The sequence below is a fragment of the Hyaena hyaena genome, unplaced genomic scaffold, assembly GCF_003009895.1.
Source record: "Hyaena hyaena isolate Hyena2069 unplaced genomic scaffold, ASM300989v1 scaffold_1, whole genome shotgun sequence".
Taxonomy (NCBI): domain Eukaryota; kingdom Metazoa; phylum Chordata; class Mammalia; order Carnivora; family Hyaenidae; genus Hyaena; species Hyaena hyaena.
The window spans coordinates 1,498,472-1,521,451 of NW_024080633.1; the positions used below are offsets into that span (position 1 = coordinate 1,498,472).

General features: G+C 49.6%; 1 protein-coding gene across 1 annotated transcript; it reads left to right on the forward strand.

Annotated features, from left to right (window-relative positions):
• The first annotated feature begins 11,117 nt into the window (after positions 1–11,117).
• On the forward strand, positions 11,118–22,368 carry NUDT7 (nudix hydrolase 7). The gene is made up of 4 exons (XM_039223096.1): positions 11,118–11,197; positions 13,662–13,815; positions 16,838–16,996; positions 21,730–22,368. Exons 1-4 carry the CDS (start codon positions 11,163–11,165, stop codon positions 22,096–22,098), a joined length of 717 nt encoding a protein of 238 aa, XP_039079027.1. The 5' UTR covers positions 11,118–11,162; the 3' UTR covers positions 22,099–22,368.
• Positions 22,369–22,980: the final 612 nt, after the last annotated feature.

Below are 22,980 nucleotides of genomic sequence, written 5' to 3' on the forward strand. Positions count from 1 at the left end.
CTGTGCTGACAGCTAGCTCAGAGCCTGAAGACTGTCTTCGGATTCTATCTCTCCTTCTCTCTCTGACCCTCCCCTGCTCATGCTCTCTCTCTCTCTCTCTCTCTCTCGTCAGAAATAAACAAAACATAAAAAAATTAAAAAAAAAAAAAACTATCACCATAGAGGAGAGAGATGAGGCTCAATTCTGAAACTGGGGACTTACGTCCGGTGAGCAGAGTGTGGAGGGTCAGTGGACAGACAATTACTAGGAGGGGACATCAAGGGTGGTGGTGTTCTTGCTAAACTGACTTAATGGGATTCTTGCCAAATGCCTTACACCTCAAAGTGGAGGTCAAGGTCTTATAAGATCACGGGTCAAGGACATACCTCAAAGTGGGGGATGAGGAACTTGACCAGATGGTAAGAGTGGAGTGACCCCCACTAAGCTGAGTTAGCAGGATTTTTGGTGAAATTGGGCTAGGCGACCCACAACAGGATGGACAGGGGGTAAGGTTGATGCTTCATAGAAAAGAGGGCTCTGAGGGACCCGACTGAAATTTGGCCAGAGAAGGTCTTTGTCAGGGTGCTGATGTGAACCAGGTAGGCAGTGCCTACCCTCACAGAACATGGGGTCTAGAGTCAGAGTGACTGTTTTATTGTCTGTGAGGTTGCAGCCACGTGCAGTGGGCCAGGACCCTCCCTGGGGTTTCCTTTCCTTCCGTCAGCATCTGACCAGGTGGTAGAAGGTGGAGGCGCTGGTAGTGGAGAGGGGAAGTGATGTGGGGAGATGTGGCAGCCTGTGTGGGTAGGTGAGTTCCAGGCCCTGCCAGTGATCCGTTCGCCCCTGGGAGAGAGAGGCTGCCAGCCCGGGGCTGGGTTGTGGTCTCCGCTCCGTATCACTTGGCTCCTGGCCCTTTCTCCCTGGCTGTCTGGTCTGGGGTGTGTCGTCTAACCCTGACGGACCACTGAGATTTGGACAGCGCCTTGACTTGCCAGGCTCTGATGGGGAGTCAGCTCCAAGGGCAGGATGACTGGGGAGACCATTTTCTGTTGGATTATACTGGATCCTGCTCAGTCCTGCATTTTGTTAAACGGGAGGGGAGGGGTGGGGTGCTGGTCCTCACCAGCAGCCGGAAGAGCCTATTGCCTGTGGACATTCTACAAGGACTTTGTAAGCTGGAAATATTTAACAGGATGTAGATGTGGAATGAAAAAGAAAGTGGCTTCTTGTTTTCTTCCCTTGGCCGCCTGAAAGCTCATAGACAAACGTGACTGCCCCGCACATCTTACCACTTTGCCTTCAGCTTCTAATACAATTTCCTCCGCTTTCCCATTTAGGCAACTCACGTCTCTAGTCTTGTGTAGCTTTACTATCAGGCAAACCACCTGACACCATTTTCTTACCATTAGATGCAGGGCTTGAGCTCACGACCCTGGGATCACGACCTGAGCTGAAAGCAAGAGTTGGATGCTTAACCAACTGAGCCACCCAGGCGCCCCTAAGCCATGTGCTAATAGGCAAGGTACACATTACAAATAAAAGACAGCTGAGGGCATCCTTTTATGTATATGTACATAAACATGCATATGTTAAGTAGCTGTCAGACACAAAACCACAGAAAAACTATTAAAAAAAAAAACCATGTTCGATAAGAGCAAAATGTCATACATGGATTTTTGCCATTAGGGTGAAATGGCTTTTATGCAAATCCCAGCTCCCTCTGTGTCTGCTCTTTTACTCACATGTTTACCTGCTCTCTGCCGCAGGATGCTCATCTGCAAAGAAAGAGAAGTCTCTACCTTGGACAGTGGTTCTGAGGATTAATTAAACCCATCCTGAAAAGCAAGGAACACACTTTCCTATACCACCTCACACACGGGCCCTCGAGCGTAAGTGCTTCTCATTGATGACGATAGAGTGTAAAACTCACACTGTCATGGTGGCAAAGGAAACGCCGCAGAGGATGCGGTCAGAAATGCATTCCTACCTCTATTAAACGGACGTACATTTTAATCTCCGCTCAAGGTCAGAGTTAGACCCCTGAGCAGGCAAAACTGTAAACATCTCAGTTCCCATGAGGCTATGCAAATTAGCCCACTGAGCTGCCCGCACCTATCTGGGGGAACAAAATGTTACTTTTGACTGTGAAGAAAAACAAACAACAATAAAAGCAATGTGCTCTGCTTTGTATCCCTGCCTCTGAAGCATTTCTGTATTCTGAATGACAGTGCGGAAAGGAAATACGGTCCCGACAGCAGATGCCTCTTCCCAGAAAGATGACTCACCTCCTCCGTCAATGTCCCGCTGAGCCTTGTTTATGAAGGTGGCATCCTTTGAGAGCGTCTGGTTGTGCGTGTTTGATGCGATGCATTTTGCTTCCCTGTAGACAAAATGAAGCAAGTTCATTAGGAATGCACGCTCTCGTAAAAATTGATGAACACAAATTCCATGCGTACATCCTGGGTGTCTGTGTATCAGTGGGTACACTGCGGGCCGGTCACCGAGCCAGAATGCCAGAGGATGGGAGTGGCTCCCTGTCCGCACTGCCGCTTCCCCAGTAGAGAAGCCAGCACTGTCTGGAGCCAGGAGGGTGTCCCCCACATCTCACCCACCCTGAGGAGCTGTCCCTGTCTAGCAAGCCAGCCTCTCTCTCTCTCCCTTACCCCGCCCCCACCGGCTGGCCTCCATGTATCCCAAGTTTTCCCCCACTATTGGCTTCCCGCCCTTTCTTCAGGCAAAGCCAGCTTCCCCACAACCCTCCGAGTGCTTTATTCTCTGTGCTCCTTTCCTCCCAGAGCCACGGGCACCTTGGCCGAAGCCCATCAAAATCCTCCCTGTCCTTCAAAGCCCAGATGAGATGTTTCCTTCATTTCCACATGTAGCCAAAAACTATGTGTTGATACTCTGGTGCTGAGGCAACCATGGTGGGGAAAAGACGCATTGCTCCCCGTCTCCTGGAGCTTAGGTTTTTGTGGGGAGAGGCGGGGAATTCCGGAGAAAGAAGCACGTCTGACATCATGTAGCGAGGAGTGCTTCAAAGAAGAAAAAAGTGGGTAAACGGGATAAGGAACCGCGGTGTTTTAGGTTCCTTTACCCCTGGGAGGAAACTGCATCCCTCCCCTAACCCCCTACTCATCGCTCTAATGGGGCACCGCCCAAAGTGCCTTCAAAAAACACGATGTCAGATCACTGCTAGTGGGTGTTACCGAGGCAAAAAGAACTCCATGGCCAAGTACACCAGAGAAGAGCTGGGGTCCGTGAAATAAAGGAGACTTCCTTGCAGCTGGACTCGGGGGGAACTTTGCCATGTTAATACAGATCAGAGATCTGCAAGGGGAGGCATCACATGCTGCTTTCCCCAAACGTTCTTTGACCACAGTGCTCTCCCACTGGGCACTTGACGGGGTAAGTTTGCTTGGATCCCTTTCTAGAACATCAACAAGTAGGGGCACCTGGGTGGCTTAGTCGGTTAAGCGCCTGATTTTTGCTTAGGTCTTGATCTCGCGGTTCGTGGGTTCGAGCCCCGTGTCAGGCTCTGTGCTGACTGCCAGCTCAGAGCCTGGAGCCTATTTCTGAGTCTGTATCTCCCTCTCTCTCTGACCCGCCCCTGCTCATGCTCTCTCTCTCTCTCTCTCCTAGAAATAAATAAAAGTATTAAAAAAAAAAAAAAAAAAATTAAAAAAAAAAAAAAAAAACAAAAAAAAAAAACAAGTAATGACAGGTATGACACCCAATCTCGGTGCCCCGCACATGACAACACAACTCAAGCCATGTAGTAGGCATCAACAAATCGGCACTTTCAGGAGCGCCCGGCTGGCTGTGTCGAAAGAGTGTGTGACTCTTGATCTCAGAGTCGTGAGTTCAAGCCACATACGGGGTAGAGAGTTACTTAACTAAATAAATAAACTTAAAAAATTTTTTTAAATGTTTTTTATTTATTTCTGAGAGAGGGAGAGAGAGACAGCGTGAGCAGGGGAGGGTCAGAGAGAGAGAGGGAGATACAGAATCCAAAGCAGTCTCCAGGCTCTGAGCTAGCTGTCACCACAGAGCCCAACACGGGGCTCAAACCCACAAACCATGAGATCATGACCTGAGGCAAAGTTGGACACTTAACCGACTGAGCCACCCAGGCGCTCCAATAAACTTTAAAAACAAAAAACAAATAAGCACTTTCATTGCTAGAGGCTTGTTTCTTTCTTTCTTTTTTCGTTAGAGTACTTTCTTCTTCCTTTTTGAATGTTTATTTATTTTGAGAAAGACAGAGAGAGAGACAGAGAGAGAGAATGCATGCACAAGCAAGGAAGAGGCAGAGAGAGAGGGAGAGAGAGTTCCTAGCTGGCTCTAAGCTGTCGGCACAGAGCCCCATATGGGTCTTGAACTCACAAACCCTGAGATCATGATCTGAGCTGAAATGAAGAGTGGGAGGCGTTACTAACTGAGCCACCCAGGCGCCCCTAGGGGCTTGCTTTAATGACAGGAGGGGGATAAGGGGGGAATGTGAGCTCACATTTGTTGTTATTGTTGTAAAAGAAAAGAATTAATAAGGATGCCTGCTTCTAGGCTCCATCTCCCAAAGATACCCTAGGAAGAAACCTCTAAGAATTTCCCCCCAAAGCGTGTGTTTAAGTTGGGGTACCCTCTGTGGAGGACTTGAGCTGCTATTTCCAAGAAGACTGCAAGATGACGGGAATGGTCATGCTCATTTGGTGGCCACTAGACAAGTGGCTATTTACATTACCTGAAAGTAAATAAAATCCCCCAAAAATTAAAAAAATAATTTTTTAATGTTTATTTATTTTTGAGAGAGAGAGAGAGAAAGAGCACGAGCAGGGGAGGAACAGAGAGAGAGGGAGACACAGAATCTGAAGCAGGCTCCAGGGTTTGAACTCACAAACCGTGAGATCATGACCTGAGCTGAAGTCGGACGCTTAACCAAATGAGCCACCCAGGCACCCCTAAAATTCAAAATTTTTAATGCTTCAGTCACACCAAGTCCTCAAGCACACAAGTGGTTAGCAGCGGCAGCATTAGAGAACACAGGTAGAGAGGCTTTCCCTCATTGCAGAAGGTTCTATCGGACGGTGCTGCCGGAAGTATAACCCTCCACCACCAGCTGCTGGAAATTGATCCAAAACAGCCTGTGTCCTTTTCTGGCTTTTCTGCTGAAGACCCTGAGCGATAACCAGCAGCCTCTGTCCCCGACAACACCATGATGCGGCCAGCCATGGAACAGACATGAGACCGGAGGCTAGCCTCAGATTGGCGGCATCGTCTGGAAGGGTTTGTCCGCTTCCCTGTCTCTGCTCCCCTGCAGCGTTTTATTGCAGTGACACCATAGTGTGCATGCCGGAGTGTCTTTCCTGTGAGCAGAGCTCAGAGAGCGTGGTTCCCGGTGAAGCTGGTGTCAAGAACGCGTTGGCTAAGGCACCGAGACAGGTGACAGGTGGAGGCTGCATTGGAGGCGGGATGTGAGTTTACCCAGGGCTAAGCTGTGAGTCCTCAGTGGCAGCCCCAAGGTCAAGGTGTGGACACAAAGGGTGAATTCCCTGGGGAGTAGAGTCTGTGCTTCTTCCGCAGACACTGGGCTTCCCACATGCACTGGAAAATCTGAAGCCAATTTCACGACTAATTCACAAGCTAATTGGGACCAGACTGCTCGTCACTGTGCGGCATAGTCACGCCATTATGTGCGTCCTAGGCAGAGCCTTCATTTAGATTACACATTTTCCCAGCACAGTTGTTACTGGTGATTAAACCTACTTGATTGTTCCTTTACACCGAGATTACATGACAGTAACAAAATCAAACATAACTAATCTTTATCTCATTTCTAAAGGGACACAGAAATGAGGGCCAGCAATGGTATAAAATATATGAACGATGCATATATCCATCCGTTCTCTGGCTCAGGGAAACACAGAGATTTAAGCCACCTTAATGTGCAAGCGTATATCTGTTTTATTGTTGCACAATGAAAATTAAACATGGATGAAAACACCATGAATTGCTTTGAAAAAAAATCACATTGGCAGTGCCTGGAAATAAATTCTCAGCAATTCCCATGTTTTGTAATCTAGTTCTAAAAGCCTTTCCCTACAATCCCTACCTAACCTTTAATCCTTCGTCCACACTTGCTGCCAGAAATCAAGGGCCGTCTCAAGTCATTGGCTTTTCGGCTCAAGCGCCTACCCAGACTTCCTGGGCCTGGCTCATTTCCCCTATTGTTTAATTTGATTGTCTTGTATTGTGTTTTATGATTTTATTTGCAGATTCAAGTTCCATTTCTCCTCCTTTCAAAGTGTACACTTCACTTCTATTAGCATCGCCCGAAGGTGTAGATATAAGTGCAGATGCTTGCGCCCCACCGGGGTGAGCATCCCTGAGGCCACAGTCCAAGAACCTCCAGGCTGAATCAGCCCCCAGGAGATGAGAGTATAGACTAACACTACTCATCGCCGTGTCTGACGCCAACCTCAAGAGCGAGGGGCAACTGTCGCGTGTCTTTATATCTCTGACACCCAACGCCGTGCCTAGCCAGGAGTGGGCACTTACCAGAGAACATACTAAACCGAACTCGTAAACTCTTTCCTTTCTAATGGGGTTAATAGGAAAAAAGGCAAGGACCACATTATGTAGGGATCAGCCCAGTCCAGCCCACTCTCTATGAAATGATCCGGTCAATCCCCCTGGGGCCTCCCCTGAGACAGATCAGCCCGAATCACCAGCTCCCAAGACCAGAGAGGAAGAATTTTCCAGGGGTACCAGGAATGGTAGCTCCTGACATTGGTAGGCACCACCGCTTCGCCCCTCCCCCCCCTGCCACGTCAGCTACAAGGAGGAACTTTATCTTCTCAACATCAAATGTCTCCCTTTGGAGCCGTTAAACCAGTGTCTTCAACTTTTACAGCAGAGTCACCGAGAAGCATGTTCAGAAATGCATGTTCTGGGGTGGCTCAGTCAATTTTGGCTCAGGTCATGATCTCCCAGTTTGTGAGTTCGAGTCCCGCATCAGGTTCAGTGCAGAGCCTGCTTGGGACTCTCTCTCTCTCTGCCTCTCTCTGCCTCCACCCTGCTCATGTTCTCTCTCTCTCTCAAAATAAATAAAATTTTTTTAAAAAACGGAAAAGAAATGCACATTCCTGGGTGGGTTTCACCATCTCTGGGGTGGGATCTGGGGCACTGAGGTGTTCATGCAGCCTCCTTGCCCCCAAATGATTTTGATGCTGAGGACCCCTGTCCCATCTGTAGAGAAACTCCTGTTTAAATCTGGTCCTCAAAGAACTCCTTCAACTTCCTCTCCTTAAAAGGGGGGAAGACCGTGGCTCTTTAACTCTGTCTGATTTGGGGGTGGAAGAGAGTTGATGGAGGATGGGGGTGTGAGTTGGCAGGGTGAGAGGGGGAAGCCTCTGCTTTGCAAACACCCAACTCAGCAGTTGTGGGTGTACTCAGGCTCCGATGCACAGGGGAGATGCTCCCTTAGGACTTTCAAGAGTTTAGAGACCCTCCCACAAGCGGGAGGAACGGAGGAAACTCAGATATCCTCGGAAAATAACGCCCAGTGTACGTTCCCTAGAAGTTTCCCTTCTGTCCACAGCCTACCTGCCCCCCACCGCGCCCCCCCTGCCCATGCCCAGGCAGAATTCATTGTTCGCTATGCCCCTCCCCCACCCCAGAGCATTTAGCCCTTTTCCTGGATTAAAGCACTTATCTGGGATTCAAGTTAATTGTTTGTTGTAGGTCTTTTCCCCAGACAGCCTTTGCTCCTGAAGGCTGATTGGTATTTTCTTATCTCTGTACCACCCAGGCCTGGCCGTGGGGTGCTGCTCAAATAAAGGTTCCAGATGGGTGGCCTGTAGATAAGGTCCACCCTGCGCCCTGGGGTGTGCTTCTCTAAGAGAAACACCAGTGAGGTGTTGGCATTGCGGGCTGGCCTGGACCTTGATGCAACTTTGCTTCTCTTTAACACATTTTCCAGAATTATGTTCCCACCAACAAATTGGTGCGCAGAAACTACAGAGACAAGTCATTTCCCCTAAAAGACATTGCCTGTTAACCTTGAAGCCTGCGTTGCTTTGCAGGTGCAGAGATATACACACACCACTACATATATAATCTTATTATGATGCACTTCACCTTGCGGTGTTCCCTGTGCTACGGCTCCCAGCCTTACAAAAGCCATAAAAACGAAATGTTTTTACAGCAGTATTTCTGATCTTGAAAGAAGATGCTGTGGACGGGGCCCTGGTACGCAGCAAAGCATCTCGGGATGCCGCATTGTACGTTAAAGCAACCCGGACCCCTGCCACACTCTGACTTTCTCATTTGGGAGTATGTGAATTTTGCTGAACATTTAAAGCATCTTTTTCTGTCCCTTGGGTCCAGGCTTTTGGAAGAGCCTCCCCTCCCCCACTTTCCTCTGGTCACTCCCCACTTTCAATTCATTCCCACCCTGCTTCCACAGAGATCTCCCAGGAAACCCTTATTCCCCTCTCTTCTGGAAGAAGTTCAACCTCCATTTTGCTTTGGCTTCCAAAGCCTTTTCATCTGTTCCCAGAGCTCCATTCTGAAAAATGTCCCTTTTTGTTCCAGTGCGCTATGCTGCCTACCCCTCTGAGCAAGAGCCCTCACCCACGCCTGGCGTCTGACCTTCCCTTGGCCCAGAATGTCAACTTCCCCGCCTTGGCCTTTGAAATTCCACCTGCCTCTCAAATCCTGCTGGAGTGTGCAGTTCAGTGGATGGGATCAAAACCAGGCGCCATCCATTTACCTGCTGTGAGACCGTGAGCAAGGCACTCACCCACTCTGAGCCTCATCTTCAAAATGAGGATTCAGACAAAGGACGTCTGAAAAAAGGGCCAGTAAAATCCTCAGTGATTTTCAGCCCTCAACTTGATTCTCTGAACTGGTCTTCTATCCCTTCGCACACAGAGCTGAGAGCATACTGTGCATTAGTAAAGCTGACATTCATGTCATTATTACCCCCAATAGACCAGGAGGCTTTAGAGGTCATGGGCCCCCATCTTCGACATGTCTGGCACATAGCTGCTACACAGTGGATATTGGGTATTTATCTGCTCATTCACAATCAGATCCACATAATTCATAGGTCACTAGCCTCTGAGAAGTGGTGTCAAAAATAAATGAACACAGAGGTCAGAACCATCTAACCTTGAACTCTAGCTGTGTGGCCTTACCAAGACATTTTTAAATTTCCAAATCTGGGAAGTGAGGACAGCAACACCTCTGTGGAAATGACTCTCTTTTGTGCAGTTGCTCAAAGGATTAATAAGTTCACTAATGTGGCTGAAGGTGCTATTAACATTAATATTTGGGGGGTGCCTGAGGCTCAGTCGTTTAAGTGTCCGCCTTGGGCGGACAAATAAAAACCAACAAACAAAAAAACGTTATTATTTGGATGCCAACAAGCTTTTAGTTTGGGCTCTCTTGGCCTTGGCAAGGACTGGCAAGGTCAACATCTGAAATCAGTGGTTTTATTTCTTTACTTTAAATTTTTTTGTTTTTTATATTTATTTATTATTGAGACAGAAACAGAGCATGAATAGGGGAGGAGCAGAGAGACGGGGAGACACAGACGCAGGCTCCAGGCTCCGAGCTGTCAGCACAGAGCCCAACATGGGGCTCGAACCCACAAACTGTGAGAACATGACCTGAGCCAAAGTCGGACGCTTAACTGACTGAGCCACCCGGGCGCCCCAGAGTTCAGTGGTTTTAAAGGTCTTAGGAATTGTGGCTCAACAGTCCCACGTCCAATGGCCACATGGTGATATTTCATGGGCTCTAGACAATTTTTGGTTTTGTGGACCTCTTCCTCCATGAAATAATGATAATATAATTATATTTTATGAAATAAATAGGCAGGGTCCCTGCCACACTTTCTCCAGCCCCTTCTGGGGTCTCTGTACAAACTTATTCTCTTCCTGGGACCCTCTCCCCTTATTTACTTTCCAAACACACTTTAGAGGAGCGGCTTTCCAAATATCCCACTCCCCTTACAGCCCAGATTGCTAGCCTTACCTCCAGCTTCTGATACAGCAGCTCTGGGGTGAGCCCAACAATCTACTCTTTTTTCAATTTATTTTCTTAATGTTGAGAGAGAGAGAAAGAGAGTGAGCGGGCGCACATGAGCAGGGGAGGGGCAGAGAGAGACAGAAACACAGAACCTGAAGCAGGCTCCAGGCTCTGAGCTGTCGCCACAGCCTCACAGAGGGCTGGAACCCACCAACCTCGAGATCATGACCTGAGCATTAAGTCGGAAGCTCAACCGACTGAGACACCCAGACACCCTCGGAATCTACATTTTTTTTAAATTTTTTTAAATGTTTTATTTATTTCTAGGAGAGAGAGAGACAGCGTGAGCAGGGGAGGGTCAGAGAGAGAGGGAGTCACAGACTGAAACAGGCTCCAGGCTCTGAGCTGGCAGTCAGCACAGAGCCCGACGCGGGGCTCGAACCCACAAACCGCGAGATCATGACCTAAGTGAAAGTCGGACGCTTAACCGACTAAGCCACCCAGGCGCCCCGGAATCTACATTTTTAACAGCACCCAGGTGATGCTCCTGTTCTGGTCCCAGGACCATACGTGGAGCACAGCTGCTCTGGAGGTCGGCGTGTTTTCATTCTCTATGGTGAGCCTTCTCTGACCTGGTTCACCCATGTTTCTCCCTCATATGCCCCCCAAGGACTAAAGGCCTCTGATTTATCTATGTAATTGTTTGATCGCTGTCTCTCTCAAGCGCTTGTCTGCAGGCTGGTTCCACGTGTCTTTTGCGGGGCTATGGGATCTGCCCAAGGACATAGTAGGGGCTGAGTAAACGTGCTAGACTGCTGTTCAGAAAAGTTGAACCAACGTAACCTCCTAGCAACAGTGAATGCGGTGTCAGAGTCCTCCTAAAACACCTACACTGCATTTCCCCCCCTTCCTTTTTTACAACGCTCAACCTCAGAATTTCTCATGGGCTCCCCGTTCCTGTGCAAGATCAAGGAGCTGGGCAGAAACCGCTTGGGCGTGTCCCCTTACGGCCTGGACTTAAGCCCCGCCCCCAAGTCCCTAGGGCCCGCCCCTCGCCCCGCCCCGCCCCAGGCCGCGGCTGCTCTGCGCATGCCCACTCGGCCGCCCAGCGCCAGCGAGGAGTTTGGGTCCGGAAACAAATTTTGCGCTGGAGATGTCTCGACCCGGTCCTGCCCCGGAGCCTGTCAGGTAAAGTCTCCCCGGCCCCGGGCACTCCAAGCAGGGCCCGGCCCGACCTTGAGCGCGGCGCCGGGGCCTTTCGGCCGGGACTGTTCTTGCCGAGCCCATCTCCCCGCGTGCGGAGCCCGCTCTGGGTGCGCTCGCCTCCCAGGTCGCCCGCGGGGCCCCGGAGCCTTTGCACCCATGGGCGCACACCCAGCATCGTAGGGTCGCGCCCCTTTCTCCTGCGCAGCCGCCTTTCCTCTTCAGCTTCGGGCTTTTCTGGATTCCATCCCAGAAACCAGGAGCCCGCACCAGGAAGCTCCGGGTTCAAGGTCCCGGTGGCCACTTCCAGCCGTGACCCTGGGTCTCTCAGTCACCCGACCTCTCGGAGCCTGGGCGGGACCAAGCCCTAACCCGGCCGGGCTGTTGTGAGCATGGAGAAAAGCGTGGAATGCGCAGGATGAGCCCTTGCTCAGAACAGGAAGGCTGCTACGGTGCCGTCTGTATGGTGGTTATTCCACGGACCAGCCCCTAACGTGGACAGACACGCTTTTGCGGGTTTTGCTTCTGCTGGTCCCAGTGTTCAGTTCTGGGGCCTCCTAAAAAGCCACACTCGGTGGGTCCAGTGCTACTCTGACGGGCCAGTTTTCTGGGGGGCGGCCGTGTGCATGGGGTACACTCCGGAGTCCCCTCCAGTGCCGGCGGGTTGTGGTTATTTTCGGGCGTTTGGTGTTTTTGGAATCCACTGCTGTCGCCCAGCCCCTTCTAGTGAGCATCCTGCCATGAAGAAATAGGCCAAAAAACAAACCGAAAAAAAGCAAACACCTCCCGCAAACAACTGCCTATCTCCTGCCAGACACATTTGTGACGGCAGGCACCACCCACTATGCGCTGGCAGAGTGCCAGCCACAGTATGTGAGCAGTGTCACTGCGTGTGCACAGACACCTTCAAGCACGTCGCAGGGGAGGAAGGCACGGCCTGGAGAGCTCATTCCGAAACACCTGACCCGCGGTTCTGCCCGACTCGAATATCTGATTTTTTAAAAAAATATTTTATTTATTTTTGAGAGAGAGAGAGAGAGACAGCATGAGCAGGGGAGGGTCAGAGAGACAGGGAGACACAGAATCTGAAACAGGCCCCAAGGCTCTGAGCTGTCAGCACATAGCCCGACGGGGGGCTCGAACCCACGAACCGGGAGATCATGACCCGAGCCGAAGTCGGACGCTCAACCGACTGAGCCACCCAGGTGCCCCTCGAATATCTGATTTTGCCCACTCTGCAAAATTGCCTTTCCCAGAGCAAAACTAAAACCAAACTGTTAGTTTCTAGGGCTGCCGTAACCAAGTGTCAGACTTGAAGGCTTAAAAGAACAGGAATTCATCCTGCCGTAGTCCAGAAGCCTGGACGGCTGAGTTTCCTGCCTCTTGCGGCTTCCAATGGGTCTTGATGTTCCTTGGCCTGTGGTCACATCACTGTAATCTCTGCCTCTGTCTTCACATTGCCTTCTTCCGTGCGTGCGTGTGTGTGTGTGTGTGTGTGAGTGTGTGTGTGTGTGTCTGTCTGTCTCTATGTCATCTCCTCTTCTATGGACACCAATCACTGGACGTAGGGCCCACCCTAAATCCAGAGTGATTTCATCTCAGAGACTCGTGACTACACATGCAAAGGTACTACTTCCAAATAAAATCGCATTTTGAGCCTTCTGGGTGACATGGATTTTCAGGGACGCTATTTAAACTATATACTACACAGACCAGCAACAAAATACCCCAGTCAAGAGGACCAGAACGTTCAAAGTCATGAATTCAGGGAACCAAACGTGGTTATAGATCCAAATACTTGCATGGTATCAGGCGATGGTTCTCAAAGTGGGTTCCTCTGGCCCACCGCAGTGGCATCAGCAGCGCTGGGAGTCGGATGCTAAGCCCCAGGCCCCTCCCCAAGCGTACCGAGTCACCGTTCTGGGGTGGGCGCAGCGATCTATGTTGGAACACGGTGAACCTGTTGCCCCTGGAGTTTGGGAACTTTCAGGCAATCGAAGACAGAAGGGTTTTTAACCCCCCCTTTTTTTTTTAAAGCTTGATAAGGCAATTGAAGACAGAAGGGTTTGGTAACATGAGGGCCAGGCTCAGGCTAAGAGGGGGCTCGCTTGCAATGACCGGTTCACCAAACCTGTCCTAGGAATAGAACCAAGGATTTCAACAGGTAACTGCTGCATTTTTGAAAGAATCTTTTACTGTAATTTCAACTTAGTTTTCAAAGTGAACACATACACTAAACTGTATTGTTAGCAGGTTTTTTTTTCCTTGCTCATTTTATCTTGCCCACTGTCATACCATTGGGGTGATATTAATATTCCTGCCACGTTATTGAAAAATACAATGGGAGTCAGCCCTGGGAGGCTCCGAGAGGCACCCCAGAACCATAGGCAGGATTGGGAGCTTTTTATCATAACTGTTTACTAAAGAGTTCGGTGTGCTTCCGTTTCAGAGACAGATTGATAGATGATGCTAAGGCCCGCTTAAAAAAGCATGATGCTGGGACCAGATATTCTCACCTGTCCTACGACAAATACTCCGTCCTTATACCATTGTTGGCGAAAGAAGGAAAACTCTATCTGTTGTTTACCCTCCGGTCAGAGAAGGTAGGTGACAGAAAGGCCCCCTGCCATTAAAATTCCAGGACATCCGAAAACCCCGCCAAATCCGTCACTTGCACGCATTTTGAGTCCATGGATTCTCACATGGACTTTGAAGACTGTGATGTTCAGGGGGACAGGAAGCCAGAGGGTAGCGTGGCAGATTTTGGAGAAGTTTTAGAAGGAAAAATAAGTAGGTAGTTAGCAAGTCATTAGAAATACTTCTAGGTCAGGGTTTCTCAACCTTGATGGTATGGCCACTTGGGCTGGATAATTCTTTGCTGTAGGAGCTGTCTGTTCCTTCAAAACAGCATAGCATTTTCTTTCTTTGTTTTTTTTTTTTTTTTTAATGTTTTATTTATTTCTGAGACAGAGAGAGACAGCATGAGCAGGGGAGGGTCGGAGAGAAAGGGAGACATAGAATCTGAAGCAGGCTCCAGGCTCTGAGCTAGCTGTCAGCACAGAGCCCGATGCGGGGCTCAAACCCACGAACCGTGAGATCATGACCTGAGCCAAAGCCGGACGTTTAACCAGCTGAGCCCCCCAGGCGCCCCCAAAACAGTGTAGCATTTTCTTAAGATCATTTGAAATAGCCATTACATCAGGTCAGTATTTCTGTCAAGGCTGATGATTCCCAGTCAGTGCCTTCTGCCACTACTGCTTTGCTGCTGCATGAGCTAACAGAATGGAGTTCTTCTGTCCGAGGTGATCTTACAGACCGTCTCTTTCCTGGGCATGGGGGTGGTCAGTAGTCAAGATGGCAGAAACCTATCCCTCAGCTTTGTTTCCACCAGCTCATAACTCTAATTGACATGAAGATGTGGGTGATTTCTACGTACTGTGGCAATTCCTGCAGTGTCATTGATTTATTAGCAGAGAGGAACTTTACAGTGTTTTCTTTTGTTTTTTTTAAAAAGCTTGCTCAAATGGGACTTTAAATTCTGGAGTGCTGCAGAATTGATAATGGCACCTGGTTTGTTCTTACACAGATATATGGGCCCTGGTGCTAAAAATGCCAACAGGACCTCTTGATTTCTAACCATCAAGAACTGGCCTCACATTAATAAATATTTCATACGGGCCAGGCCTTGTGCCATGAACTACAGCCACCAGTTCCTGTGACTGTGACCCTGGGAGGTACTTGGTACTTGGCCTTGGGAGGTATGTGCAGCACATTACTCCCCCCCACCCCCCCCACCCGCCATGGTGCCCTGTCGAGAAGAGGCCCACCCCGGACTCTGAGCCTGAGGCCTCCTTGACAGTTCAGTAGAGAGAGGATGCCGGGAGCTGGGCGTAAGTGAGCATCAATGAAGTTGAGGTCACAGTTGCTGAGGAATTTGGTCCCACACGAGGGGATATGCTTCTCCACCTCTGGCCCAGATGAGAGAAAACAAGACCGAGACAAGAGAGAGAAAGCGACTGAGGACGCAGCAAATGGAGCCCCAGTTCTGAAGTCAGGGAGGCGTGGAATCGAGGATGGAGGGGGGACGGGCAGTGCAGGGAGAAGGGGCTCCTGATCCTTCCCATGCAAAGAGACACGGAGGCACCAGCAACTGTCACTTCCACTGGCTCAGGTGACCGCACTTCCGGTGTTCCAGGAAGCCCTTAATCAGTGTCTGGTGTGCTGGTTAAGAGCATGGGGTGTAGAATCACACGCTGGTGTGCCGTCCAGCTCCACTGCACACCCCCTGTGTGACCCTGCCTGTGTTATTTAACCTTCCCTTGTCAGAAAGTGGAAGTGATAGCAGTATAATGGTGGCCTGAATATCCACAAATGCATGGAGAGAGAACAAATTGTGGGGGCGCCTGGGTGGCCCAGGGAGTTGGGCGTCAGACTCTCAATTTTGGCTCAGGTCATGATCTCAGGGTCATGGGATCGAGCCCCATGTTAGGCTCCATGCTGAGTGTGGAGCCTGCTTAAGATTCTCTCTGTCTCTATCTCTCTCTCTTTCTCTCTCCCTCCCTCCCTCTGCCCCCCTTCCCCACTTGTGCTCTTTCTCTAAAATAAAAATAAATTTTTCTGAAAAGATAACAAACTGTGACGTTTACACACAGTGGAAACAGTGGAATAGTGTTCTGTCAAAAAAAAAAAAACAGTGGAATAGTGTTCTGTGAAGAAAAAGTACTGATATGTCGTGATGCAACATGGAAGAGTCAGAAAACCTCACTTTGATGTAATGTATATAATCGTTGAATCACGATATTATACACCTGAAGCTGATTTAATATTCTATGTCAACTATACCTCAGTTAAAACTTTAAAAGTTGAAAACGTTTGGAGCACCTGGGTGGCTCAGTTGGTTAAGCATCCGACTTTGGCTCAGGTCATGATCTCACGGTCCGTGGGTTCGGGCCCCACGTCGGGCTCTGTGCTGACAGCTCAGAGCCTGGAGCCTGCTTTGGATTCTGGGTCTTCCTCTCTTTCTGCTTCTGACCCGCTCGTGCTCTGTCTCTCTCTCTCTCAAAAGTAAATAAACATTAAAAAAATTTTTTTAAAATAAAAATTTAAAAAGTTTAAAAGCATTATGCTGAGTCTAAGAAACCAGACAGGAAGGTCACATGTCATATGATTGCATTTATATGAAATAGCCTGAGGTCGGTAAATCCAGACACCAAAAGTAGGGGTGTGGTAGGGAGGTATGGGGAGCAGACGCTTAGTGAGTACAGGGTCTCCCTCTGGGATGAAAATATTCCGGAACCACGTAGTGGCAATGCTCACGCCACACTGTGGATGTGTTAGATGTCACTGAGTGGTTCACTTGAAGATGGTTCATTTCATGTCATGTAAATTTTCTACTATCGTTTGTCCTCACTGTTAGAAAAATATATCGAAGTGCTTCTCCTGTGCTGTTTGACAGAGCTGAGAACCAACCCCGGGCCCCTAGCTTCCAGTTAGGGTTCTCCTGATGGAACCTGGATTTGCATTCCTGGTGTGGCGGGAATGACCTCCGACACAAAATAGGAGTTCAGGGCGTCCCTGCTGAACGAGGGAGAGGCCCGCATTGCTGCTCTGCTCTTTCATACCCAGCTGAGGAGGTCACCTGGAGAAGTCTGCTTTCCCGGAGGCAAGCGTGAACCCACGGACGAGGATGCTGTGGCCACGGCTCTCCGGGAAGCCCAGGAGGAAGTGGGGCTGCGCCCCTGCCAGGTAGAGGTCGTCTGCCGCCTTGTGCCCTATCTCCTAGAGGTGAGTGTTGGGGGGGGGACCCCTGGGGATCGGATCCACCGGCTTCAGCACTCCTTGCTTGGCCAAACAGGATCCTCGACTGTGCTGTGCACAGTTAAGAGACTGGTTCTCATGTGGACTTTGGCTCTTGTGAGTTCAGTGGCTTTGGGCAAAACCCATTTCCCCATTGGGGCCCCTCTTGGGCCATCCAAAAATGAAAGGGTCAAGCTCCACCACTGGTTCTCAAACTGGTTTCTGTGGAACCCTGTCGATGCTTCAGAGTTCTTTCAGTTTCCATTTACTTTTCACCAGTTGGCATTTCTTTTGAGAATTCAGTTGAAGAAACCTCACTCACTTGAGCATGCTGTAGACCAAATTTTAGCCCCTTGGAGGCCACCAGTATGTCAAATTTGTCCTAAATATACTCATTTCTATTGTTTATTTTTTTTAAATATTAAGGTTATTTGTTTTGAGAGAGAGCGCAAGAAGGGAGGGGCAGAGAGAGAGGAAGACCCAGAACCCGAAGCAGGCTCCATGCCCCGAGCTGTCAGCACAGACCCTGATGCAGGGCTCGAACCCACAAGCCATGAAATCATGACCTGAGCCAGAGTCCAATGCTTACCTGACTGACTTGATCTTGACACTTTCGAGGGGCACTAGTCAGGAATGTTGTAGAATGCCTCTCCATTTGGACTTGTCTTATATTTTCCTCATGGTTAGGCTGGGGTTGTGGGCTCTGAGGAAGACTACCACAAAGGCAAAGTGTTCTAATCACATATCAGAGGTAGGCATAGACTGTATGTTTTATACATTGGGCCTCCAGGTAAATTTTTATTTCAAGAGGAGAGTCCCTCTGATGCAATTAGAACACCAGCGGGTTAGACCATTATGTTCCATTTGGCCTGATGTGTTGGCGGTACAGTGTCGTCACAGTCAATGCTGCTGAGACATCTGTCTTAATAGGGCCCATTTGAAAAACAGGAAGGTCACCACTCAGGGGAGATTTAATGGGGAAGAAGCTAATGGCCCCTCAAATAAATGCTTCCTAACTAGGAGGGGAAATGTGGGATTAGGACAAGGAATGTGTCAGTGAACTTCTAGGCAGCTGCGTTCTCTCACGGGAACCTCTTCCGCTTGGCATCTGCAAAATCCACCGGCACACTTTGGGGATTTCTCTGAAAACCCCATTGCCAGATTGAACCATGATGGTTACAGGTTCCCACAGTGAGAGGGACTCCACTTCCGAGGTGCCCGGGAGCCACTGAGTTCGGCCTGGGAGTGGTGGGGTAACAACAGTCTTCACCGGACAGTGTCAGGTCACCAGGAGACTTTGGTGGGCCAGACCCTCCCGGAGCCGGGCGCTTCTAAAATGACCTGCTCTTGATAGGGTCATGCCAGTCACACTGTCAAGAAATTAGAATGAACACAGGGCCTTCAAGAAAGGTGTACTCTGTGGGGTGCCTGGGTGGCTTAGTCAGTTAAGTGTCCGACTTTCGCTTAGGTCATGATCTTGTGGTTCGTGGGTTCGAGCCCCGTGTCGGGCTCTGTGCTGACTGCCAGCTCCGAGCCTGGAGCCTATTTCAGAGTCTGTGTCTCCCTCTCTCTCTGACCCTCCCCTGCTCACGCTCTCTCTCTCTCTCTCTCTCTCCTAGAAATAAATAAAAAATTTAAATAAATAAATAAAAATAAATAAAAAAAAAGAAAGGTGTACTGTGTTCGGAGGTGCTAGCAAGGCTTGCTTTGTTCTTTAAACCTCACAATTCTTTTAAATGGACAAAATGCCATGTATTAAACACTTAAAAGCATAATCTAATTCAGTGCTTCTTACCTTGGGGTGATTTGGCCCCCCAGAGAACATGGCCATGTCTGGAGATCTTTTGGGGTGTCAGAGCTAGAGTGGGTGCTGTTGGCTTTTCCCTGCCCCTGCACTAACCCCTCCCCCACCCTAAGGCAGGCTGTGGCCCTCCAGGCCCACCCCAGTGGTTGTTTTGTCATACAGGTTTGTATTTTTCTCTGTAAAATCTCAGGAGACCTTTCTCCTTTTTCTCCGTATGTGGCCTGTACGTTTCCATTCACTCTTTCACTTTGCCATCCCTGAAGCTTCAACTCCTGTAAACATTTCATGCATTTCAGTGGCGTGTCCCTTCCTGGGTGTGTTTCTGAGAGCATGTGGCTTGGGGCGTATGGGCTGCTTAGTCGGTTAGGCGTCCGACGTCGGCTCAGGCCATCATCTCACGGTTTGTAAGTTCGAGCCCCGCGTCGGGCTCTGTGCTGACAGCTCAGAGCCTGGAGCTGCTTCGGATTCAGTGTCTCCCTCTCTCTCTGACCCTACCCTGCTCACACACTGTCTCTCTCTCAAAAATAAATAAACATTAAATAAAAAGAGAGCATGTGGCCTCCTCCAGGGGCCCAGAAGCAGGCCTTGGCCCCGTTTCCACAGCCTAAGCCAGTCTCTGCGGGATTCCAGCTCAGCCGGTGGTCAAGATTCAGTCTTTTCTCGGTCCTAGAATGTCTGCCGGGCACCCGCCATCTTTCTTCCTTCCAAGATGGACACCTGTGTCGAGGAAACTGGGTGTCCACAGATGCTGATTCACTCACTCATACCCAAGCTCTCGCTTCTCTAAGCTTGAACCATGGTGAACATGCCTGACTATCCATCTGAAACATTCGGCCTCAAACCATCATCTCCCTTTGTGGCTTTGATATTTTTCCCACCAAATTCATCAGACTCTGACACGCTCATCCAGGGGCAGCACTGGCCTCGCTAAGCTGCTTGTCCATATCCGTGCCTATAACGGTTTGGTTCTTACGGTAAGGATGCGTGTCCCTCGCCCCGCCCTCAGCAAGAGCTCAAGTCCGAGCTGCAGCTGCGAACTCTCCAGAGCGTGTGTGAGCCGTGTGCAAGGCTGGTGTGCCGCCTCTGAGATACGGCGCCATTTGGGTCTTCAGAGAACCCCGGCGCCGTGCTCTGGAGTGTGGGCCGCAGGCCAGGTGAGTCCTGGTTCCTGCCAAGTACTAGCTGGCTTTGACCTTGAGCAGGTTTCCTCAGGTCTGATTTCCATCGGTAAAGCTTCCTCCGGGTCAGGCTGTTGGGCAGAAAGAAGCAGAGAGAGGGTGCTGGGGACTAGGCCAGGCCCCCGAGGCTGTGGTCACGGCGTGGCGACGGCAAGCACGAACACTCCAGGTTCTCCCACACCCTTTCTCACTCCTCTCACTGTACTTCTGAAAGCTCACGCCGGCAGCTTTCCACCTTCCCTTGCTCACAGAGAGCCTGCAGGGCCGAGAACTCTCTCAGCCAGGCGCTCCTTCGCCAGTGACCGTGCTGGGGGTCATCAGTGTCCAGCTCGGAGGGGAACGGCCGCAGCTGCCCTTGCCCGGCTTCCTCCCTGCCTCGTGCTCCCAGAAATCACTCGTATCTGCATGCCTCATCGCTCAGAGTCCACTTCCGGGGCGCCCTGTGACCCAAGAGGCTGAGCGTCCGCCCAGGGCCAGGTGGGGGCTACTGCTTCTGCCCCACTTATGACCTCACATTTCCCACCCAAAGGGCAGCTGAAGCCCGTGCCCCCACCTTCCCCTCCTGGTCCACGCACTTGACTGTCACCATTAATTCCGTAACGGTCTGAGTCGTCACTGTTCTTAGACATGCGTCAGCTGTCGCTCCCCTGAGAAGTTCTCCACAGGCCTGCCACCCTGGAATATGGTGTCGGTCTCCCAGCGTTGCCCTGGCTTCTCTCGGGATGCCACTTAGGAGCTCCAGATTTTCCTCACTTTCCATTTCAAGCCTATGCAGCCCTTCTTTTTTTAACTTTTTTTTTTTTAATGTTTCTTTATTTTTGAGAGACAGAGTATGAGCAGGGGCGGGGCAGAGAGAGAGGGAGACACCGAATCTGAAACAGGCTCCAGGCTCTGAGCTGTCAGCACAGAGCCCGACGCGGGGCCCGAACCCACGGACCGTGAGATCAGGACCTGAGCCGAAGTCGGACGCTCAGCCGACTGAGCCCCCAGGCGCCCCCGCAGCTCTTCTCTTCTTACGCAGCTCCTGCCAGAACCCCAGGCCTCACCCTCCAGGTTTGCAGTGGGGTCTTTCACTTCACAATACCTTGCATTCATTTGCAAGCAGTTGTGTTTATAAATAGAAATCCCCACCCCATACACAGTCATCTATGTTGTATAAAAGAGTTCATATATAAGTGTAATTTCCCATAATTGGGTATACGCCACAGTGAAAATGTCACTGTACTTTTCTATTGGTCAGATGGCATGTCTTCGTTCGCACTGATGGGGACAGGTGGTATCTGTCACATTCATCTTCAGGGCCGAGAGGACCCCCTTATATGGATACATGCCTAACTGACCTACGCTGAATGTCCGGAGAAGTAGTCACTTCAGTGCAAATAATGCTTCAGTCTTGTGTCTTCCCTCGCTGGTAGGAGTTTATCAGAGAGCTATACTTGCACAAATGCAGCTGCTAGGTGCAAGGGACCACATCTTTATAATATTGCCCGGCTGCTCTTCGCAGAGATGATGCCGGTACGTTCGGAGTCACCTCACAGATGCTGCCTCGTGCATGTCCCCCCGCCTCACGGGGAGCATGAAGTTCATTCATGTCTACAGCAAATTCTTCCTCCCTTTCACACACACCTTATGTGCTTGACTGCTTTGCACCATTTTCTTATTTTCCTAGACGCGGCATGATTTTAGCATCTGAAACGATCAGCTCTTCTTCAGTAGTGTATTTTGTTTTCTGCTTTCAGAGAGATACGCTGATAAGCCCTGTTGTAGGATTTATAGACCACAACTTCCAGGCCCAGCCTAATCCCGATGAAGTTAAGAAGGTGTTCCTGGTGCCTCTGGAGTATTTCCTGCATCCCCGTGTCTACCACCAGAGTCACATGACACTTTCTGGCCACCATGTGGTTGTTCATTGCTTTGAGTACAGCCATCCTGAAGATGGTGTCACCTACCAAATCAAGGGAATAACGGCGAAATTTGCCCTGTTGGTTGCCTTAATTATTTTGGGGGGAAAACCCATCTTTGAAGTTGAATTTAATCTTGATGATCTAGTTTCCTCCTCTGAAAAGATCTTCCTGAAGCATCACAAACATGCTATAGGCAAGTTATGATTTATGAGACTAATCCCAAAAACTAAGGGGATTTGGTGTGTGCTTACCCATAAGAACAACAATAACACCAGCTGTCGGAAACTGACAGGTGCGAATATTTTTTTTCCACAATATGAAAGTAAAAAATACCTTGCCTTTTCCCCGCTCTGCCCTCTATTACCTGAAAGAGCAAAAAGTCTTTCAAAAGTGGAAAAATGTGAGGAGCGCCTGGGTGGTTCAGTCAGTTAAGTGTCAGACTTTGGCTCAGGTCATGATCTTGTGGTCCATGAGTTTGAGCCCCATGCCGGGCTGTGGGCTGACAGCTCAGAGCCTGGAGCCTGCTTTGGATTCTGTGACTCCCTCTCTCTCTGCCCCTCCCCAGCTCGTGCTTCTCACTCTCTCTCTTTCAAAAATAAACTTAAAAATTTTTAAACAATGGAAAAATGTGTTTATAGTGTTGCATAATTTCACCCACAGTATGTTAACAATATCTTCTTTAACACTTATAAGAAAAAGTCTCTGACATAGAGTAGGTACTTAATAAATATTTGCTGACTCTGTGACTGTGTGGCATTGATCTTTTTTTTTTTAAATTTTTTTTTTTTTTTATGTTTTATTTATTTCTAGGAGAGAGAGAGAGACAGCGTGAGCAGGGGAGGGTCAGAGAGAGAGGGAGCCACAGACTGAAAGAGGCTCCAGGCTCTGAGCTGGCAGTCAGCACAGAGTGTGTGGCATTGATCTTATTCAGAGGTAATATCCCTTTCTGTCTGTTACATGTGACTAGAAACTTCCAACCACCTGTCAGAACCCAGCCACCTTTTCCTCCCCGGCAGCAGAGCTGAAGCTGTGGTCTGAGCTTCCCACGGGAGAAACAGCATTATCCAGGATCCCTTGCAGTTAAAT